This window comes from Spea bombifrons, chromosome 3 (genome assembly GCF_027358695.1).
Source record: "Spea bombifrons isolate aSpeBom1 chromosome 3, aSpeBom1.2.pri, whole genome shotgun sequence".
Lineage (NCBI taxonomy): Eukaryota > Metazoa > Chordata > Amphibia > Anura > Pelobatidae > Spea > Spea bombifrons.
In genome coordinates this window covers 105,126,901-105,142,970 of record NC_071089.1, presented here as the reverse complement: position 1 = coordinate 105,142,970, position 16,070 = coordinate 105,126,901, and the positions used below count along the sequence as shown (strand labels likewise).

General features: G+C 39.7%; 1 protein-coding gene across 1 annotated transcript; it reads left to right on the top strand.

The window, feature by feature from the left end:
- Positions 1 to 753: 753 nt before the first annotated feature.
- IL20RB (interleukin 20 receptor subunit beta) lies at positions 754 to 14,934 on the top strand. The gene is made up of 7 exons (XM_053459795.1): positions 754 to 893; positions 6,638 to 6,761; positions 8,301 to 8,488; positions 9,905 to 10,026; positions 11,321 to 11,471; positions 12,825 to 12,970; positions 14,532 to 14,934. The coding sequence occupies exons 1-7, from the start codon at positions 833 to 835 to the stop codon at positions 14,607 to 14,609; spliced, it is 870 nt and encodes a 289-aa protein (XP_053315770.1). The 5' UTR covers positions 754 to 832; the 3' UTR covers positions 14,610 to 14,934.
- The last annotated feature ends 1,136 nt before the right edge of the window (positions 14,935 to 16,070 follow it).

Sequence of the window (16,070 nt, the reverse complement as noted above, 5' to 3'; positions counted from 1 at the left end):
GGGAAAATGCTATCCCCCCATTTTTAGGGGTTCCTATGCCCATGCTAGTATCGGATAAAGAATTGTACTTTATTATTTTTTTTTTTTACAACAATTCTATCTGTTGCATGAAACATACCTCTGCATATAGCTGTTTTTATATGTTCTAACCCATTTACTAGATGAACACCCTGACTCCTAATCAATCTGCTTGTGGTAAACAATAGAATGGCTCAGTCTTTATGAACCAGCTGGACACTCGCTAGTGAGAGTCTTCCGGGGAGTGGACTTTATTTGCATTGCCATAAAGAATCAGTGTGGTGACTGAGCAGGGAAAGTCATCCAAAAAATCACATGACTGACAACAATGGCGGCCTCCAGATCCAGGATGTTTTTTGGAACAAAAGGAGATAAAACTAATTTTTTTCTTGATGTTAATCTATATTATTGTATACGACACAGTGTTTTATGCTCAAGGTAAAAAAACATTTGTTTTTCCATGGAGCTCCCCTTTAAGCTTCTTCTATAGCAGTGCCCCTTCTAGTGTAATGTCTGTAATATTCAATATCATTTTATAATGTTTATGCTGATTTCAGTGTGTCTTATTTTTAATGTTTTGCTTTTTTGCAGATCTGGTCCACCAGCATTCTTCATACATGATTGTAAAAGCTTGTTTTGCCCGCGGGATTTCGTGTCAGGTGGTGAGGAGTTGCCTTGTCATTACTCGGCTATGTGTGAACTTGACATGGCCACTCCTCTTGGGTTGTAGGTGAAGAACAGGATTTCCAGGTATCGTCGTGGTTCAGACACACAGCGCTTGCAGAGCCACGATGACTGACGGGCCTAGGGGACAATGAGCGCGTTCCAATACACACTGCGAGTGGTGCTGTGTATGACATTAATGACATCTACAGGTAACACACACTCCATGAGAACATTTACACCTGTAGTTTGTTTCTCCTGTATGTATTAATATATGTAAGTGTAATATCTCGTGTGATAATTGTTCAATATCTGCAAGCAATTGATTCCCTTTGTTTAAGTTACAGCTCGTCCTAATAATGTTTATGCTTGTTTTTATTCTATTTACAAGACAAAGGAACAGAACGTTAGAAAAAGTTACACTAATAGTTTTAAAGGTACTCTTCCATTTATAAATAGATAGCAATAAAACCTTAAATGTGCCGTTTTATTATTTGCTTTGGCCGTTTAATCACACAGAAGAAACAGTAGTAACGCTTAAGAAGTTTTTCATGTTTATGTGAGAACCTGCCAGCGTCTCATTTTTTGTCACATGACAATTAAGTATTCCCTGACAGCACTAGAAGAGATAAAGCTCCATTTAATTATACAAGTGTTAAAGGCAGCAGAGTAGGTGGGACGGCACCTTTAACAAAACTTTTCACTGAGTTTCACAACCAGCGTCTTTTTGTTTGGTATTGGATTAGTTCTGTAAGACGGAAACATTGAACATTTTTGTATAACAGGCATTCTTTTGTTAATGATTTAAATTATAGTGTTTTATATATATATATATATATATATATATATATATATATATATAAATATATATAGATATAGATAGATAGATATATAGAAATATATACAGATTTGGTGCAATCCAAATGATTAGTGATATATTTAATCCAACCCCCTCCCCCCAATAATTTTATAGGATTTTCTGACGTGCTTTATTATCATGATTTTCTCTGTCTTGTTTTCAATCATAATCGTATTTCCTGTAATTTAGTGTAACCGCACAAAGTATAGGTTTTACTTATTCCACGTGCCTAGAAATGGGAATATCCATGTTGTTGATGTACAAGGAGGTGTTTTTTTCCTGTTTTTGTGATTGGATTTGATGAGCAGAACCGCTTGTAGTGTAAATACTAGAGCTACAACACACACAACAACGCGTGTTAAATGTGCGAGATGTGAAGATTGTGTAAGGTGGAAAACACACAATCAAAATAGTGTAGCGCAGTGTAAAAGAGAGATGAATGCACACATTATTATGACATTTTATGTATAGACCTACAGCAGATTTTGTAGCGCTTTTCCAATGGGAGCGTGAAGAATGATTACAATGTGCCGGGTAGAATGGCTACAATATGAACGGTGTTTAGAAAATACTCAGCAGTGTGCCTAAAAATGCCGAATGGTTTGCTGGATAAAAAATATTTGGAAAATCAAAATATATTAAGCTAAATAATAATGGCTGGTGGACTGGTGAGCGATAGCACCTCACACACCTGACGACGGGGTAAGTAAAGCACGCAGCCGTGTGTATCCAGCAGACCATCCCTTACATAAAATATTCAGGATACATGAGTCTGTTTTCTAACGATCAATTAGCCTTTTAAACTTAAACTTTGATTAGCAAACACAACGTGCCATTGGAAGGCAGGAGTGATGGGAGTTATGAAGGGCCTCTGTACGGCTATTAAGATATTCCATGAAAAAAAACAGCCTTTTCCAGCTACAATAGTCATTTACAATATTAACCCCGTCTGCGCTGTATTTCTGATAATTTCATATTATTTTTATGGACAAAATTGGCTATTCTTTCAAAAACAAGGACATTTCTAAGTGACCCCAAACTTTTGAAAGGTAGCGTGTGTAAAATGTATTTCTCTTTCCTAGAAAAAATAACCACCACAAAAAATCTTGTATGAAAAACGCGTCTATTTGTTCCATTTGTGAATACAGCCTATATCCTGCTGCAAAAAAAGTGAATGCGTGTGTGCACTAAGCAATGCAGTCGGTAAATGATGTCTTTATTAACTTCTGGGCCATCTTTGTACATAATGGACCCCATAAGACCAGCCAAATCAATAGTGTTCTACGCTTCTCTTTCTCCACGAATCTGTCTGCATTATTCTGGCTTCTTGGAGTACTTCAGCTAAAAGAATGGAGCCACAGTTCTCCGGGAGGCCTGGTTAATGCAGCTGATACCGGGGAGAAGCGGATGAAGACAGAAGAACAAGACGAGGCAAGAGAAAAAGTGGGGCTGCAGAAAAGCAGACAGGGGCAGGGAAGTGTCTTCAGCAATTTTTGACAACATAAAATCTTTTAGGCTTCTGTGAGGTCCGTTCCCAGGCCAATTTTACATACTTGGGACCTCTGCTATCCGATCTTGACTAACAAACATGGATAAAAAAGGACTAAATAGAAAGCTTAGAAGAGGAGCACAATACTGATCCAGCCATGTTGTTAACGTTCACTAAAGTCGTTGTTGCTCATGGTAGCCCATGAAACAAATCACCCCTAACCTACTAGCCAGCACTATCTTGACCTAGCCAAAACCAAAACTGTTTTAGAGCCATATGCTATATTATAAAAAATCATATTGTGTGCTCACCTTCTAGCTTGTAATTTGTTGGGTGGAAGCCTCATGCCTAGATGTTATACCATAGCAATTATATATCCAGACTGGGGATGTCTAGATGGCCCCAGCACCAAATACTGCCAAATGATGTATGTGGGGCAACTGGCTGAAACCATTGGCCACATATTATGGTGGCCCCCTAGGTTGGTCCAAAGTTCTTCAAACAGGGACAGACAGACTTAAATGAGTTCACTCACCAAGGTAAGAGCACAGTGCGGGTCACGCAACATGACATATGACATACGGTATGTCCCGTTTGGCAATATCACTTTAAAATGCTCTGGTGAAATAATAGAGTGCTGCTGTTTTAGTGTGACTGTGTAAGTGTAATTGTGTGTTAGTGTGAGAGTGTGTGTCTTAGTGTGTATATTCGTTGAGTGCATATTATCGAGCAAGGGGCTAGGTATACACTCGGGCTTTATTAGGGCTAGAAAGTGCAAGTCCTCTCCTGAGCCCCCCTGAGGTCCTGGATAATGTATAATGTATGAGTCTGCGTGCACATTGAATTGTACAGGGTCTGCTCAGCCATTCTTACTGCAGAAACTTGCCAGTGTTGTCCGTTATAATGTATAGCGAAGTAAAGGAGTTGTCATTTTTACTCTACTGCGCAGTGCCAACCCTGCCTTCAGTGAATAGACCTCCAAATAACTTGCTTTGAGCTTCAGTTCTTCAATGCAATGGCCCTCTGGAATATGTTAAGTATACAATGTCTAGAGATGCCATTCAAGTTTGAAAAAAGATACCCTATGAGTTTGAAAATAGTTAACTTGTTTTTGTATATAGTAAATATATACCGGTAATATATACTAGTGTTGGGACTTTGAAGATTGAGTCATTGTTCAGAAGTCTCCTACGGGTATATTTACAAATGTTTTAGGATCTTGTGACTTTTTGGGTGAAGTCAAGTGTATCTTGAGGGAAATAAAGTACACATGATTACTTGATTATGTCAAAAATGTTTCGTGTTTCAATAAATAAGCAGTTTCGCTGAAAGTTCTACGAGTTAATCAAGTTTTTCTCTCCTTTCCACATTTGCAAATAATAACATCCAAAAAAAACGATACATGGCATTTGAAAACTATTTCCTGTTTTCACAGACCTTCAGTACTTTAGCATGCTCTCACGCACACACAAAGTACACATTCATGCTCACGCACACACAAAGTACACATTCATGCTCACACACACACAAGTACACACATATATATATATACACAAACACATATATCCCGCCCCCGCTTATCTCTCACCACTCCTGCAGCTTTCCCTCTGGTGCAGCCTGAAATCTTATATTCTACCCAAATGGATTTACATGTTTCGTATGCTACCTTTTAGAATCCCTGGACCGTGGCTAGAAATGGCCCAAGCCTCTTTCATAAACTATGTATGGCGGGGAAAAAAACCCCAAGGATTCAACATTAATGTCGAATAAAATGAAATAGATACTATGAGGCAAATGTAGTCTCTTATATAGCTAATATGCAACTAGAAAATTCAAAATTAGAAGGATGGTATAAAATACAAAGTCAAGTATGTGGAGTTACATGAAATTATATGGAATCCAGCAGAAACAAGCTGGAAAAACAACTTTATACTCCCAATATGGGAAAAAACATTTTTGATTTTATGGAATTAGAACACAGAATTAAATATTGAAATTCTGTCCTTAAAGGAATGGAAAGCCAAACATATTTCCTATATAGGAGATTCGATAATAAGTAATAAATTACAATCTTTGCAAGAATTAACTAATGAATATAAACTACCCAATAACCAAATTTTTAACTATCATAAATTACCTAAAAAAAATAAAAAAATACTACAGGATGGCCACATTTACGACTTAATGAAACCCATTTTTTTCGCAGTAAACCTAAAAGACTGTTAACTAAATGCATTAAACTTATAGAACAGACTAAACGAAGCTCCAGCTCCACAGCTGAGGAATCGTGGAAGAAAGAGCTGAACATCCGGATTACGGATGAGGAATGGCGCAGCATCCTTGCTAAAACAGACAAAATAATACATCATCTCTCTTTAGTTGAAACTCCAATTTAAAATGATAAATAGATCTTAACAGCTATTACATATCATGATAGGAAGACTATCATGATATGTATGGACATACCCTTGTGAACTGACAAAACCCTTTTTTTGTTTTCCAGTTGTTTTTCTCCTCCCATTTCCCCCCCATATAACGATTTACGTCCAATGGGGGGAGATTCCCCTTCTTGCAGCAGTCAGGTCCTGAACCGCCCCTTGATTCTGGTTCCTATTTAAACCTTACAGTTATTATTATTATTATTATTATCTTTTATTTACATAGCGTCCACAATTGGTTGCCTATGTGTATAGTGCTAGTGCGCTCTATCCTCGGCAGCCTTTAGTGTTTAATTTCGGCTTGTTTCCTCGTTTTTGTATTCTCCGGTATACTGACCTCAGCTTGTTGACCATGTTATCTCTCCCCTTGGGTTCTACCTAACTCTGGTGTCTCCAACCTTGTCATATACTTCTGGCAATTACAGGGCAAATGTTACAGTGTACATTTTTGTTCTGGAGCTGGAGGGAAATCGCAAGGGGTTAAAATGGAGTGGAATGCTGACGGAACAATGTATCATTATGTTTTGTCTCTCTCTCCCTTCAGCACAGTTTGCCAAATGGGTGCATATGATCGCTGTGATTAGTGATCAAAACAGTCACATGTCTCTGGCGGGCCAGAACTGGGTCATCGGGGCTACCTTGTTTGTGAGGCAGTTTCTCTCACTATGAATAAACAGGTAGTGCGCCTCTCCATTTTCCATATCACGCCTGTCACTTAGCGCTTTTTCCCCCGAGGACGTAATAGTACATCCTAAGCGTCACAAAGGGATAAAAAAGAAAGCAGCACAATTCATTTGAAGACATATTTTTCATGAGATAATAGTAATAACAAAAATAGCGGGAGTTCCCTTTTAAAGCCCACTTGTAGGAATGGATAAGAAGACCCTGCTCTTCAGAGTTTATAATCTACTAACCTTTGAAGCTTTTGTTTGGCAGCCACCCCTACTGTATCTGTAGTTGTATCTGTATTTACATGTAGATCTTAGCATGTGCACAAAAAATACCTCCACAAATGCCCTGATCATCAAAATGCTGTTTCTTATATGCTGGTAAATAAAGCATGGTCATAAAAAAAAGAGATGGCCTCCTGTGTGAATAATAAGTATATTAATACATCACATATTGTTCTGTACACGTATGATTCACGTGTATTCTTTCTGTCTCTTATAGAAGGAGATGTGATCCCTGTCCCTCAGAACATTCAAATAAATTCTACCAACCTGAAGCATGTTCTCTCCTGGACTCCTTTGTCGCCTGTTTGGGGAAACGTCACTTACACAGTTGAATTCCAGGGGTAATTCCTTTTCATATATATTCTTGTCATCTGAGTAGAGCTGTATCATTAACATGTAAACAATCACTAATTAATTCACTAATTGTATTTGAAGACTAATGGACCTTTACTCTTTACTTTTCTGAAATGAGTCCTCATTCATTAATACAGGTACTTGGTTGACGGAATTTATTTTACTCGAGTAGGAGGCAAGTTAAAGTTGGGCCTGAGGCTACTTGTGTATAGAAAGATCTAAGTCAAACGCATCTTGGTAAACCAAGAGTTCAACCCCTTGTTGGGGGAGTTTTGTTGGCTACTCCTGTCCTACCATCCTATACCGAGGCTTCCTTAGTATTGCCTGGCTCAAAACTTAACACATTGTTTACATTCTGCCATCGTATGTTTTGCACACAACTGTGATATTTGTCTACTTTCACCAAATATCTACGTTTGTGGAAGATTCTTTACCTTAGATCACTGTATTAGTGATAAGCAACACACATTGAGGCAATTGTCTATTAGTACATACTTCAAAAAAGGAGGAAAATAACATTAAATTAAAGTTGAATATTGTTTAATTGCATTAGCAGCATTGGGTTTATATGGTCAGATGAAATGTTGGGCCTGCAGATTTCGTATGGGGGAAAAAGAGAATATTTTACAAAGACAATTTAAGATTACTATTATATCATAACTTTCACATGTGCCCATCATTGAAATTACGTGGCCAAAATGATTTTCCTCTTTCATTCTTGCGCCCCTTCATTCTTTCTTCCCTCTCTCCTTCTCCCTACCCAGGTCTCTCTGTCTCCCAATGTTTCTCTGTTTTGCCTGTTGTCTGTCCTCCTTCTCCTCTCACTTTATCTCTCTCTCTGCTTTTATCTCTCTCCTGTTCTCTCGCTGTCTCTTCTCACCCCCTTCCATATATATTTCCTCATTCTCTCTCTTACTGATTTTCCTCTTTCTCTCTACCTCCACACCTCAACTCCCCTATATTATCCTTACCAAACCTCACCTTTCCTCTCTTTATTCCACTTCTCCTACTGTTTGTACCTACTTTCTGTTCTCCTCCACTCTCCTTACCTCCCATCACCTCAAACATCATTTTCTTGCCCTCATCTCACCTGATCTTACATACCCTTACCTTTCCTCAACTACCATAGTGAGCCTAGGGTTAGTGGCGCTTGGGTGCAGTATTTCATCAGTGGTCCCATGTAACTAAAACTCGGTTACATGGCACTCAGCCAGAGCAGAGGGGAACTGGATGGGTTGGGTCAGAACAGAGGGAGCTAGTGGAGCTGGGTCAGTGTAAAGAGGGATCAGACAGGAGCTGGAGGGTGTGGGATGGGGCAGAGGGACACAGAGAGAAGAGATAACACTTGTCGTTGTTGGAATTTGAATGGTGAGCAAGACAAAGACCAATCAAAGTACAGAATGTGTGCTCTGATTGGAACTTATACACATAGTGACAAGGCTATTATATATCAGATGGTTATACTTTGATTATTATTTATTCCATTACTCTTTTCAGTTATGTTTGGATTTTTTTTTTGTCACAAGGGAATTTGAGCGAAATAAGGACGGTACTTGGAATGAGGCTGCACACTGCCACTCTATTTCTGTTCCTTGGTGCGATGTGACGGAGGACATGGCCAGCAATGTCTTATATCATTTAAGGGTTCGAGCTGAGGTGGAAAAGAAGACATCAGACTGGCCTGAGCTCAACACTACGTTCCGCAGAAACACAAGTAAGGGCCCGTAGTGAAATAACTCTGCCTCTACTTGTTTAACCAACAAAGAGCACATAAGGTCTAATAACTACGCCGTTTCTTCCCTGTTTATAATTCTGTTGTTTTTGTTGTCTATGGTTTCTGCTTTATGGAGGTGATTGCAAACACCCTGTTTTTGGTGTTATCACCTGCTTTGTCCAAACCTGCCCTGCATGGGAAACATGTTTGAAGGGCTTGTCTGCCAAGGCATGATGTTCTATTAATCCACTGTATGCACACCAACCCAAACCAAGGCAATACCAAGACATTTTGGATAATGCTATGCTTCCAACTTTGTGGGATCAGTTTGGGGAAGGCCCTTTTCTATTCCAGCATGACTGTGCCCTGAGGAAGATCCATAAAGTCATGGTTGGATGAGTTTGGTATGGAAGAACTTGACAGCCCTCCACAGAACAATGACCTCAACCCATTGAACACCTTTGGGATAAATTGGAATGTAGATTGTGAGTCAGGCCTTCTTGTCCAACATCAGTGCCTGACCTCACCAATACTCTACTGGATGAAAGAGCAAACATTCCCACAGAAACACCCCAAACTCTTGTGGAAAGTCTTCCCAGAAGAGTGGAAGCTGTTATAGCTGCAGAGGGGCTTATGTATTTAGAATGGGATGTCATAAAAGTCCCTGTTGGTGTCCTAATACATTTGTCCATTTAGTGTATATAGCATTGTGACTGCAGTAGTACGTTGAATCAAGCAGGTGTTTGTTTTGGTTTAGTCTTTTAAGAATGTAGTTAAAGATTAACTTTTACTTTTGTTCCATCCCTCGTGCCTAGGGATACATCTAGTTTTTTTTGCAACTGTTTTATCTGTAACTGTTACAATAAAATAACAAGATCTTGCCAGCACTATATGGCAAAATGAGCTATACATGAGAAAGTTCCTTATAGTTCTGTGCAGAACATACCATGTCAGGGCAGCACCATCACTATGCATTATCAAGGGTCATCTCTGGTGAATGTATCCTATAAGAAGGGACTGTGTAATGCAGAGTGAAATCAACACGCTGAAACTGCAAAATCTCTCCTGTCCTGCTTCAGGGAATAAACCACAATAAGGCATTATTTCTTTCCTTTTATATGGTTTCTGTTCCTTACAACTAACCATGAATTCTATATTAAATTACCAAAGCACTCTTCTGCTTAGCCATGATGCTTTCATAGACAATGTCTCTACATTTCGTTAAAGACAATTCATGGTTTCCTACCCCTATATGGAAAGGTTTTAGATATATTAAAATAAGAAACTGGTCACACTGCATTACATACGGTTACCATGTATTGTGACATGTATTGTGACATGACATCTCCAGTATGTCATACTTAAGCTAAATGAATCATTACTGTCACCGCTAACATGCAGCATGTGTGTTCACAGCTGTCCTTGTACCTCCCAACATAAACATTTCCGTCAGAGAATTCCAGTTGACTATGGACATTGAAGACCTTGGACCATTATTTCGATACCATATATTCTTCTGGAAGAAAGGACAAGAAGAGGTTAGTATGTGTACACTAATGGAGAATGAAGGTGAAGGATGTGAAAGAGCACCAGTTGAATCATAACGTGCCAGCTTTGTGTATCTTAATCTGGTTGTGTAATTTTGTTTGTTGAATTGTTGCTACAAGCAACTGTAGATAGCAATAGCACCGGTTACCATTTGCTTTTTAAAGGTAGTCCCCTGAATAGGGAGTGAGACAAAAAAATTATCTAACTACCTTCAATGGTCAATAGAAGGTGGTTCGTTAATAAGTCGGCATTCTGACACTGCCCAGGCAATTGGTGAAATCTTTGGGCCCAAATCAGTCTATGGTTTAGCTGTTCCCTTATATGCAACAGTCCTGGTGTCAGCTTTGAACGCATCACTTGCACGTTTTACAAGGCCAATGACCAGTATGCTTGTGAAGATGGAAGCTTGGAACGTTCTCAAGTATTATAATGGAAATCATTTGTCAGAAGAGAGGGATCTTGATATTATTACCTTGGAGGAGAGAAGAGATAGAGAGGTGATGAGACCTTTAATCCCCAAAAATGATTTAACAAAGTTCAGGAGGAAAGTTTATTTCAAAGAACACGAAATGTTGAGACCAAGAAGTCATAATCCAAAACTAAAGGATCGGAGGTTTAGATGTAATGTAATAAAGTAATATTTAGAATGCGTGATATTTTGTCATTGTGATTCAGTGGTTCAATATGTTTCTGGTTACGCAATAGTTTCTGGTACCCAAGGTGAATTTTTCTAGGACACATTGCTCTCAAAAAAGTATTATAACACAAAAACCCAGAAGCAGCTACCTACAGCTGTCTCTGCCTTCGGGGAATAATTAGAGTGGACTCTTTTAAGAATAGGGTGTTCCGTGTTGCATAAGTCACAACACATGATTAATTAGGTAGAATTTGTTAATTGATGATGTTTTAACCCCATCATCTCTCATCCACTTAACATCATGCCATATGTCCATCAGTCCAAGGTGCTGACTCTAGTGTGCTCTGACATTGAAGAACATATTAACAATTGGAAATGTTGACACCAGCTGCATTCTCTGCTACAGTAGAGCAGACTCCAAGTGCATTCCAACATTGCTTATGGTGAACTGGGGTCTTTGGTGGACAATTTAATGATGTTCTATGGACCTTCACAAACCTTGGCACAGACACGTTGCCTATTCCTGGGTTCTTACCTGCCACCAGATTTTATATTTGTTAAGGCGCTGACCCCAGATGTGCAGCTGACTTTTTTCATAGCAGAAGAGCGAGCCCAATGACATTATGCATCTTACTCCTGATTTCCAGATGAAAACTTTGGTTGCCGATAGACAAGCTACAGGGATTTATTTGTCGGACGCGGAACCAGCGAGTGAATACTGCGCATATGTGATTGCGCATGCACTACTGATTGCCATAAACAGCAGCAGAAGCGCTCAGAGCTGTGTTCGTGTGCCAGGTAACAGTGCACTTCGCTTAATATGATTAAACCTCTGACATAGGTTGAGATTTGATAAGATTAGCGGGTGGTTTCAGAGGTCTGCATAGCAGTCTAGTACACGTTATACCCAGTTATTATAGCCATCAGTGAACAGGAAGAGGGAAGCTTCTGGAACATTAATAATTTGCATAAATAATTCGTATAATAAGTAATTCGTGTATAGACACATTGGTATTACTCACACGCAGGCACTGGCAGCTTCTACTACTCCACCTATGATAAATTGCTGTTTACATCATCACTAGGTGATTAGTTTGTTGCAAATGCAAATACCCAGCAGTTTAAATGTCAGATACCTGCCTGTTATCATTGACATGGAAATACACAAACATAGAAGTATCTCGGTATGTACGGCTGGAAGGAAAAAGAGACAGGGGAGATGTAACAGAAACATTTAAATTCTTAAAGGGAAGCTTATTTTAGAGGAGAAATGTTAGCACAAGGGACAGTCTGAGGTTTAGATGTAGGGAAGTTTTATTTTACTGAGAAGATGGTAGATGAATGGAACAGCCTCACATCAGAAGTGGTAGAGACTAACAGAGGGACAGAATTAAAAAATACATAGGATAGACATGAAGCTATCCTGAATCTAAGACAAGACCAGGGAATGATTGGGGTTGCGTCTCTACATCAGGAAAAATGGGCAGACTAGATGGGCCGAATGGTTCTTATCTGCCGGCAGGTTCTGTATTTCTATCTTTATGCTTTACACTAATGATAACTCATGCACACACTGGTTCGCCCTCTCTATTCTTTTCCCCGACCCATGCTTTTGCATTTATTGTCGGGGGGTTGACGAAAGTTTTCTGGAAAAGGTGCCTTTGGTGGGCTAACAGGAAGCCACCAAGTCTTGAGTCTTAGGGGGCATTGTGAGCATAGAGCTGTTCCTTCATCAGCACAGAATCTCTCTGGTTTTGTTCCCTGCTTGCTTTAGTTCATAATGCTTGCTATATCTTGCTCTATGTGATAAGAGTGCACATAAGGCTCTGTGCCATGGAAGCACACCTTGCACACCTTGCACACTACTACACACCATACGAAGGAGAAAGAATAGAGATCAGTGATGTAGAAAATGGACAAAGATTGCAGCCAGCCCTGTTGGCCGGTGGGGGCTCAGACTAACTGAGAACTCTCTAATGACTACTACTAATCTAATCTACTCCAAGGGCCAAAAATATCACTACTGGGTAAGGTTAAAATGTACGAGCACTTGTCTCTACTAACCAGTTCAGTGTCTGCTTTTTTTAGCGACAAGGCAGAAGCTGCACAGAATAATATTTTTTTCTGTTTATGTCTCAAATTCTCCATTAGCCAATAAACCTTCCCGTGTATTTATCGGCATCATGTCCTTCCTTGGGGTCATCGCTGGTCTTGTGCTGCTAGCTCTGCTCCTGTGGAAAGCATTCCGACTGCTACATTTTTCCTGCTTCCCAGAAGTGGACATTCCCGAGGCACTGGTAATTATATAATAATATATATCATTTCTGTAATACCGCCTGGAAATTATGCAATTAGATTGGATAATAACAAAACAGCATTTTTTACTATTACATTACATTTACATACAGTAACTTTTTTACATTCCTGGGGCGCTCCAGAGTTTAAATGATATTGCTGATGCCTACCTTCTGGCAGAACTTCATTTCATCTCTGGTCGATCCTGCTATTTCAGTGGAATATAGTATTCACCATCGCATTTTTAGTATATTGCAACAGGGCCGGCCCAAGACATAATGCCGCCTGGGGCAAAGTTTAAAATGCTGCCCCCCCTGCCGCCGCCGGGGGGCGGCATTTTAAACTTCGCCGACGCCATTAATCTACCCTATCGCTCCCCTCTTTGTACTTACCTTTACTTTAAACAGTACTGCGGCGAGTCTCCCTGCTCTGCCATGGTGCCGGCTTGTAATGCTGAGCGTTACAAGCCGGCACCAAGACCGAGCTAGAGGACTCGCTGAGGAGAGAGAGGGGCGCCGAGCGGGTAAGCGAAAACCACTCAGCGCCCTCTCTCTTTCCTCCAAAAACGCTTGGGGCGGCAAAGTGCCGCCTCTTCAAAAGTGCCACCTGGGGCAATTGCCCCACTCGGCTCCATTGTAGGGCCGGCCCTGATTGCAACTAGTACAAGGAAGAAACTGCGAGATACGTTGTACTGTCAGGGGCAAAAATATCCAATGTGGGAATTTACAATCTGAAATTTAAACCCCATATGTACAGAAATCATCGTTGAAATTATTGCTGATCTAAAAGCTATATCACCGCAATCTAATCTTTGCTTTTTAGTAAAACATAGCACTCAACTGCCCAGTTTTTGGGGCCATGGGGATCATGGGCCAACAGGGAGATCGGGGGTTTCCCCCAACATGTCTACTGGGCCGTGAAGTTAATGAACATCTGTGCTTCTGCAGCAAAGACCTCAATCACAGCTCCCACACGATGCGATGTATTGAAGCCCAGTGCTGTGATATGATGTCATAACCTGCATTCTGCTCCAATATTTTGGTAGTGTAAACAGTGAACTATTAGTAAATACAGGTAGAGAAGACATTTCATCTTTTCTTGCAGTTGAAGCTCAGCTGGGAGAATTTTTACCTACTTAAACGAACTCCCCAGTCCTATTTTCTTGTTAAATGCATAGTGGAGTGCATTTTGCGATCACATTCATTTAACAATGCAATAATCTGAAATACCCGTGTGGTTGGTCCATCAGATTTGTTAATTAATACATATATAAAGCAAGGCACCTCAATGAAAATGTTTCATTTAATATAACAATATCTATTAAGTAAAAAATATGTACAATGTTACAGGGTGTTCCTTCCCATCTTACTATGAACATGAGTTCCTGAATCATCATCTTATTTTTTTCCATCAAAAAATACGTTTTTTCAGCAAAATGTACTCAGTCGGAGTCTGAAGCCTGGTTACTTTAGGACATAATAGTTCTCTCCAGAAATTATACTCAGGGCAGGTTAAAGGGTGGAGGAGACTGTTTTATTGAATACCGTGTGTGCTTTCCCCTAGATGATAAACGGTAACCCCCATTCAGTAATGGTTAACAAGGAGCTGAAGTGGATCCAGGGGATATATACTCCCATATAGGACAAGTGACGTTACACATGGGAAAGCAAGACACGTAAGACGTATGGCATAAAGTGTACACATTATCCCGCAAGATGATGAACAGGTCAGCTACTGACCAAACAAGATGACCGGAAGCCCTCAGATCGTGGCCATAAAGGACTTGTTCATACCTTACATCAAAACCATATATTTTGGAACATGCACCATCAAGCACCTGTCAAGCAACGTATTGGACTTCAGATATCTGAGGACTGGTAATTTATTCATCTCATAGGCTGTCAATGATATCATGAAACCATCATGCCTGCCTGATGTGTGCTTCACATAAAAATAGTGCACCCTCTTTCTGGAACTGGCCATCTCTTTTTAGCCAGATTTCTATAAAAAAAAACAACATAGCCTTAATATCAAAGATAGGGTCACTCTTTAGTGGGTTTAAATGTTTATACATTTTGACATAAATACAAAAATGTATATAATTTTGCATAGGCTCTTGAGGAATTCCAGATATCTTTTATGATTGATTATCCTTTATGGATGAGTCTTTATTTGTTAAAACGTTTAGGGGTACTTGACTCAATTAACAGAAAATCAACTAAAGTACATTACATAATTGGAACCATCATTATCCATACCAGACACTAGAGGGCAGTGCAGGACTATATTCACAGAAACTAAGTGCTTTATAACGCTAGTGCAAATAATATTTACGAATCACTTGGGCGTGATTAGGAGCACACACTGACCTTATCCAGTGGCAGATCCGGCGCTGCAGTGTGTGGCCAACAGCCTGATATCCCCGACTGCACGCCGTGTTAGTATGAAAGGGTAACGCACGAACACGCATATTCAGCCGTCAGCCGCACTTATGTCATCAGGCGACCGCTGGCCCTAAGGTGCCAGTAACACCTCATCATTGCCAGTCTGGCACTAGTTGTGATAGAACATAAGATAAAGGTTCCTTATTGTATTAAAGCTTCGTATACATTTGTATTTTACATATTACTTACCAACAAGTACTAGTCGATAATTTTAATAATGTCATTAACTAAAGTGATTGACAATCTACATTCTAGACTGGGAATCTCTAATCGACACACACAGGATTACATCCTACGTTTTTCATTTGTATGTTTATATTTTATCGTGCTTTCACCTGCTTCTCCTATGCATTGTTATGGCAGATAACTGGAAAATGCTTTTGAGTTGAAAGAACATGTAAATGAAAACTTGTCAAAACTACCACCGTAAAGGGGCATATTGCAATCACATGTCTGAAAATCCCTAAATGGGAAATGTGTACTAAACGCAGTCCTTAGTATCTAATCTTTGAATATATTTGATTAAAGATGTCTGGGTTCAGCATTGACCTAAATGAAAAGCTTTTCTTGAATAAATTGATCTCACCTCTAGTGGGTCACGGCGGGAGTGTAACGCTGCACTGTTTTCACGTTCTAAGTACTTAAAGTACTTTAATAT

What these genes read in the sequence shown, in the direction of transcription:
- IL20RB (XM_053459795.1), top strand. Translation starts at nt 833, where the DNA reads ATGAGCGCGTTCCAATACACACTGCGAGTGGTGCTGTGTATGACATTA. An exon ending in TACGTTCCGCAGAAACACAA is followed by an intron (nt 8,489 to 9,904) that starts GTAAGGGCCCGT and finishes GTGTGTTCACAG; the next exon opens with CTGTCCTTGTACCTCCCAAC. An exon ending in GGAAGAAAGGACAAGAAGAG is followed by an intron (nt 10,027 to 11,320) that starts GTTAGTATGTGT and finishes CCTGATTTCCAG; the next exon opens with ATGAAAACTTTGGTTGCCGA.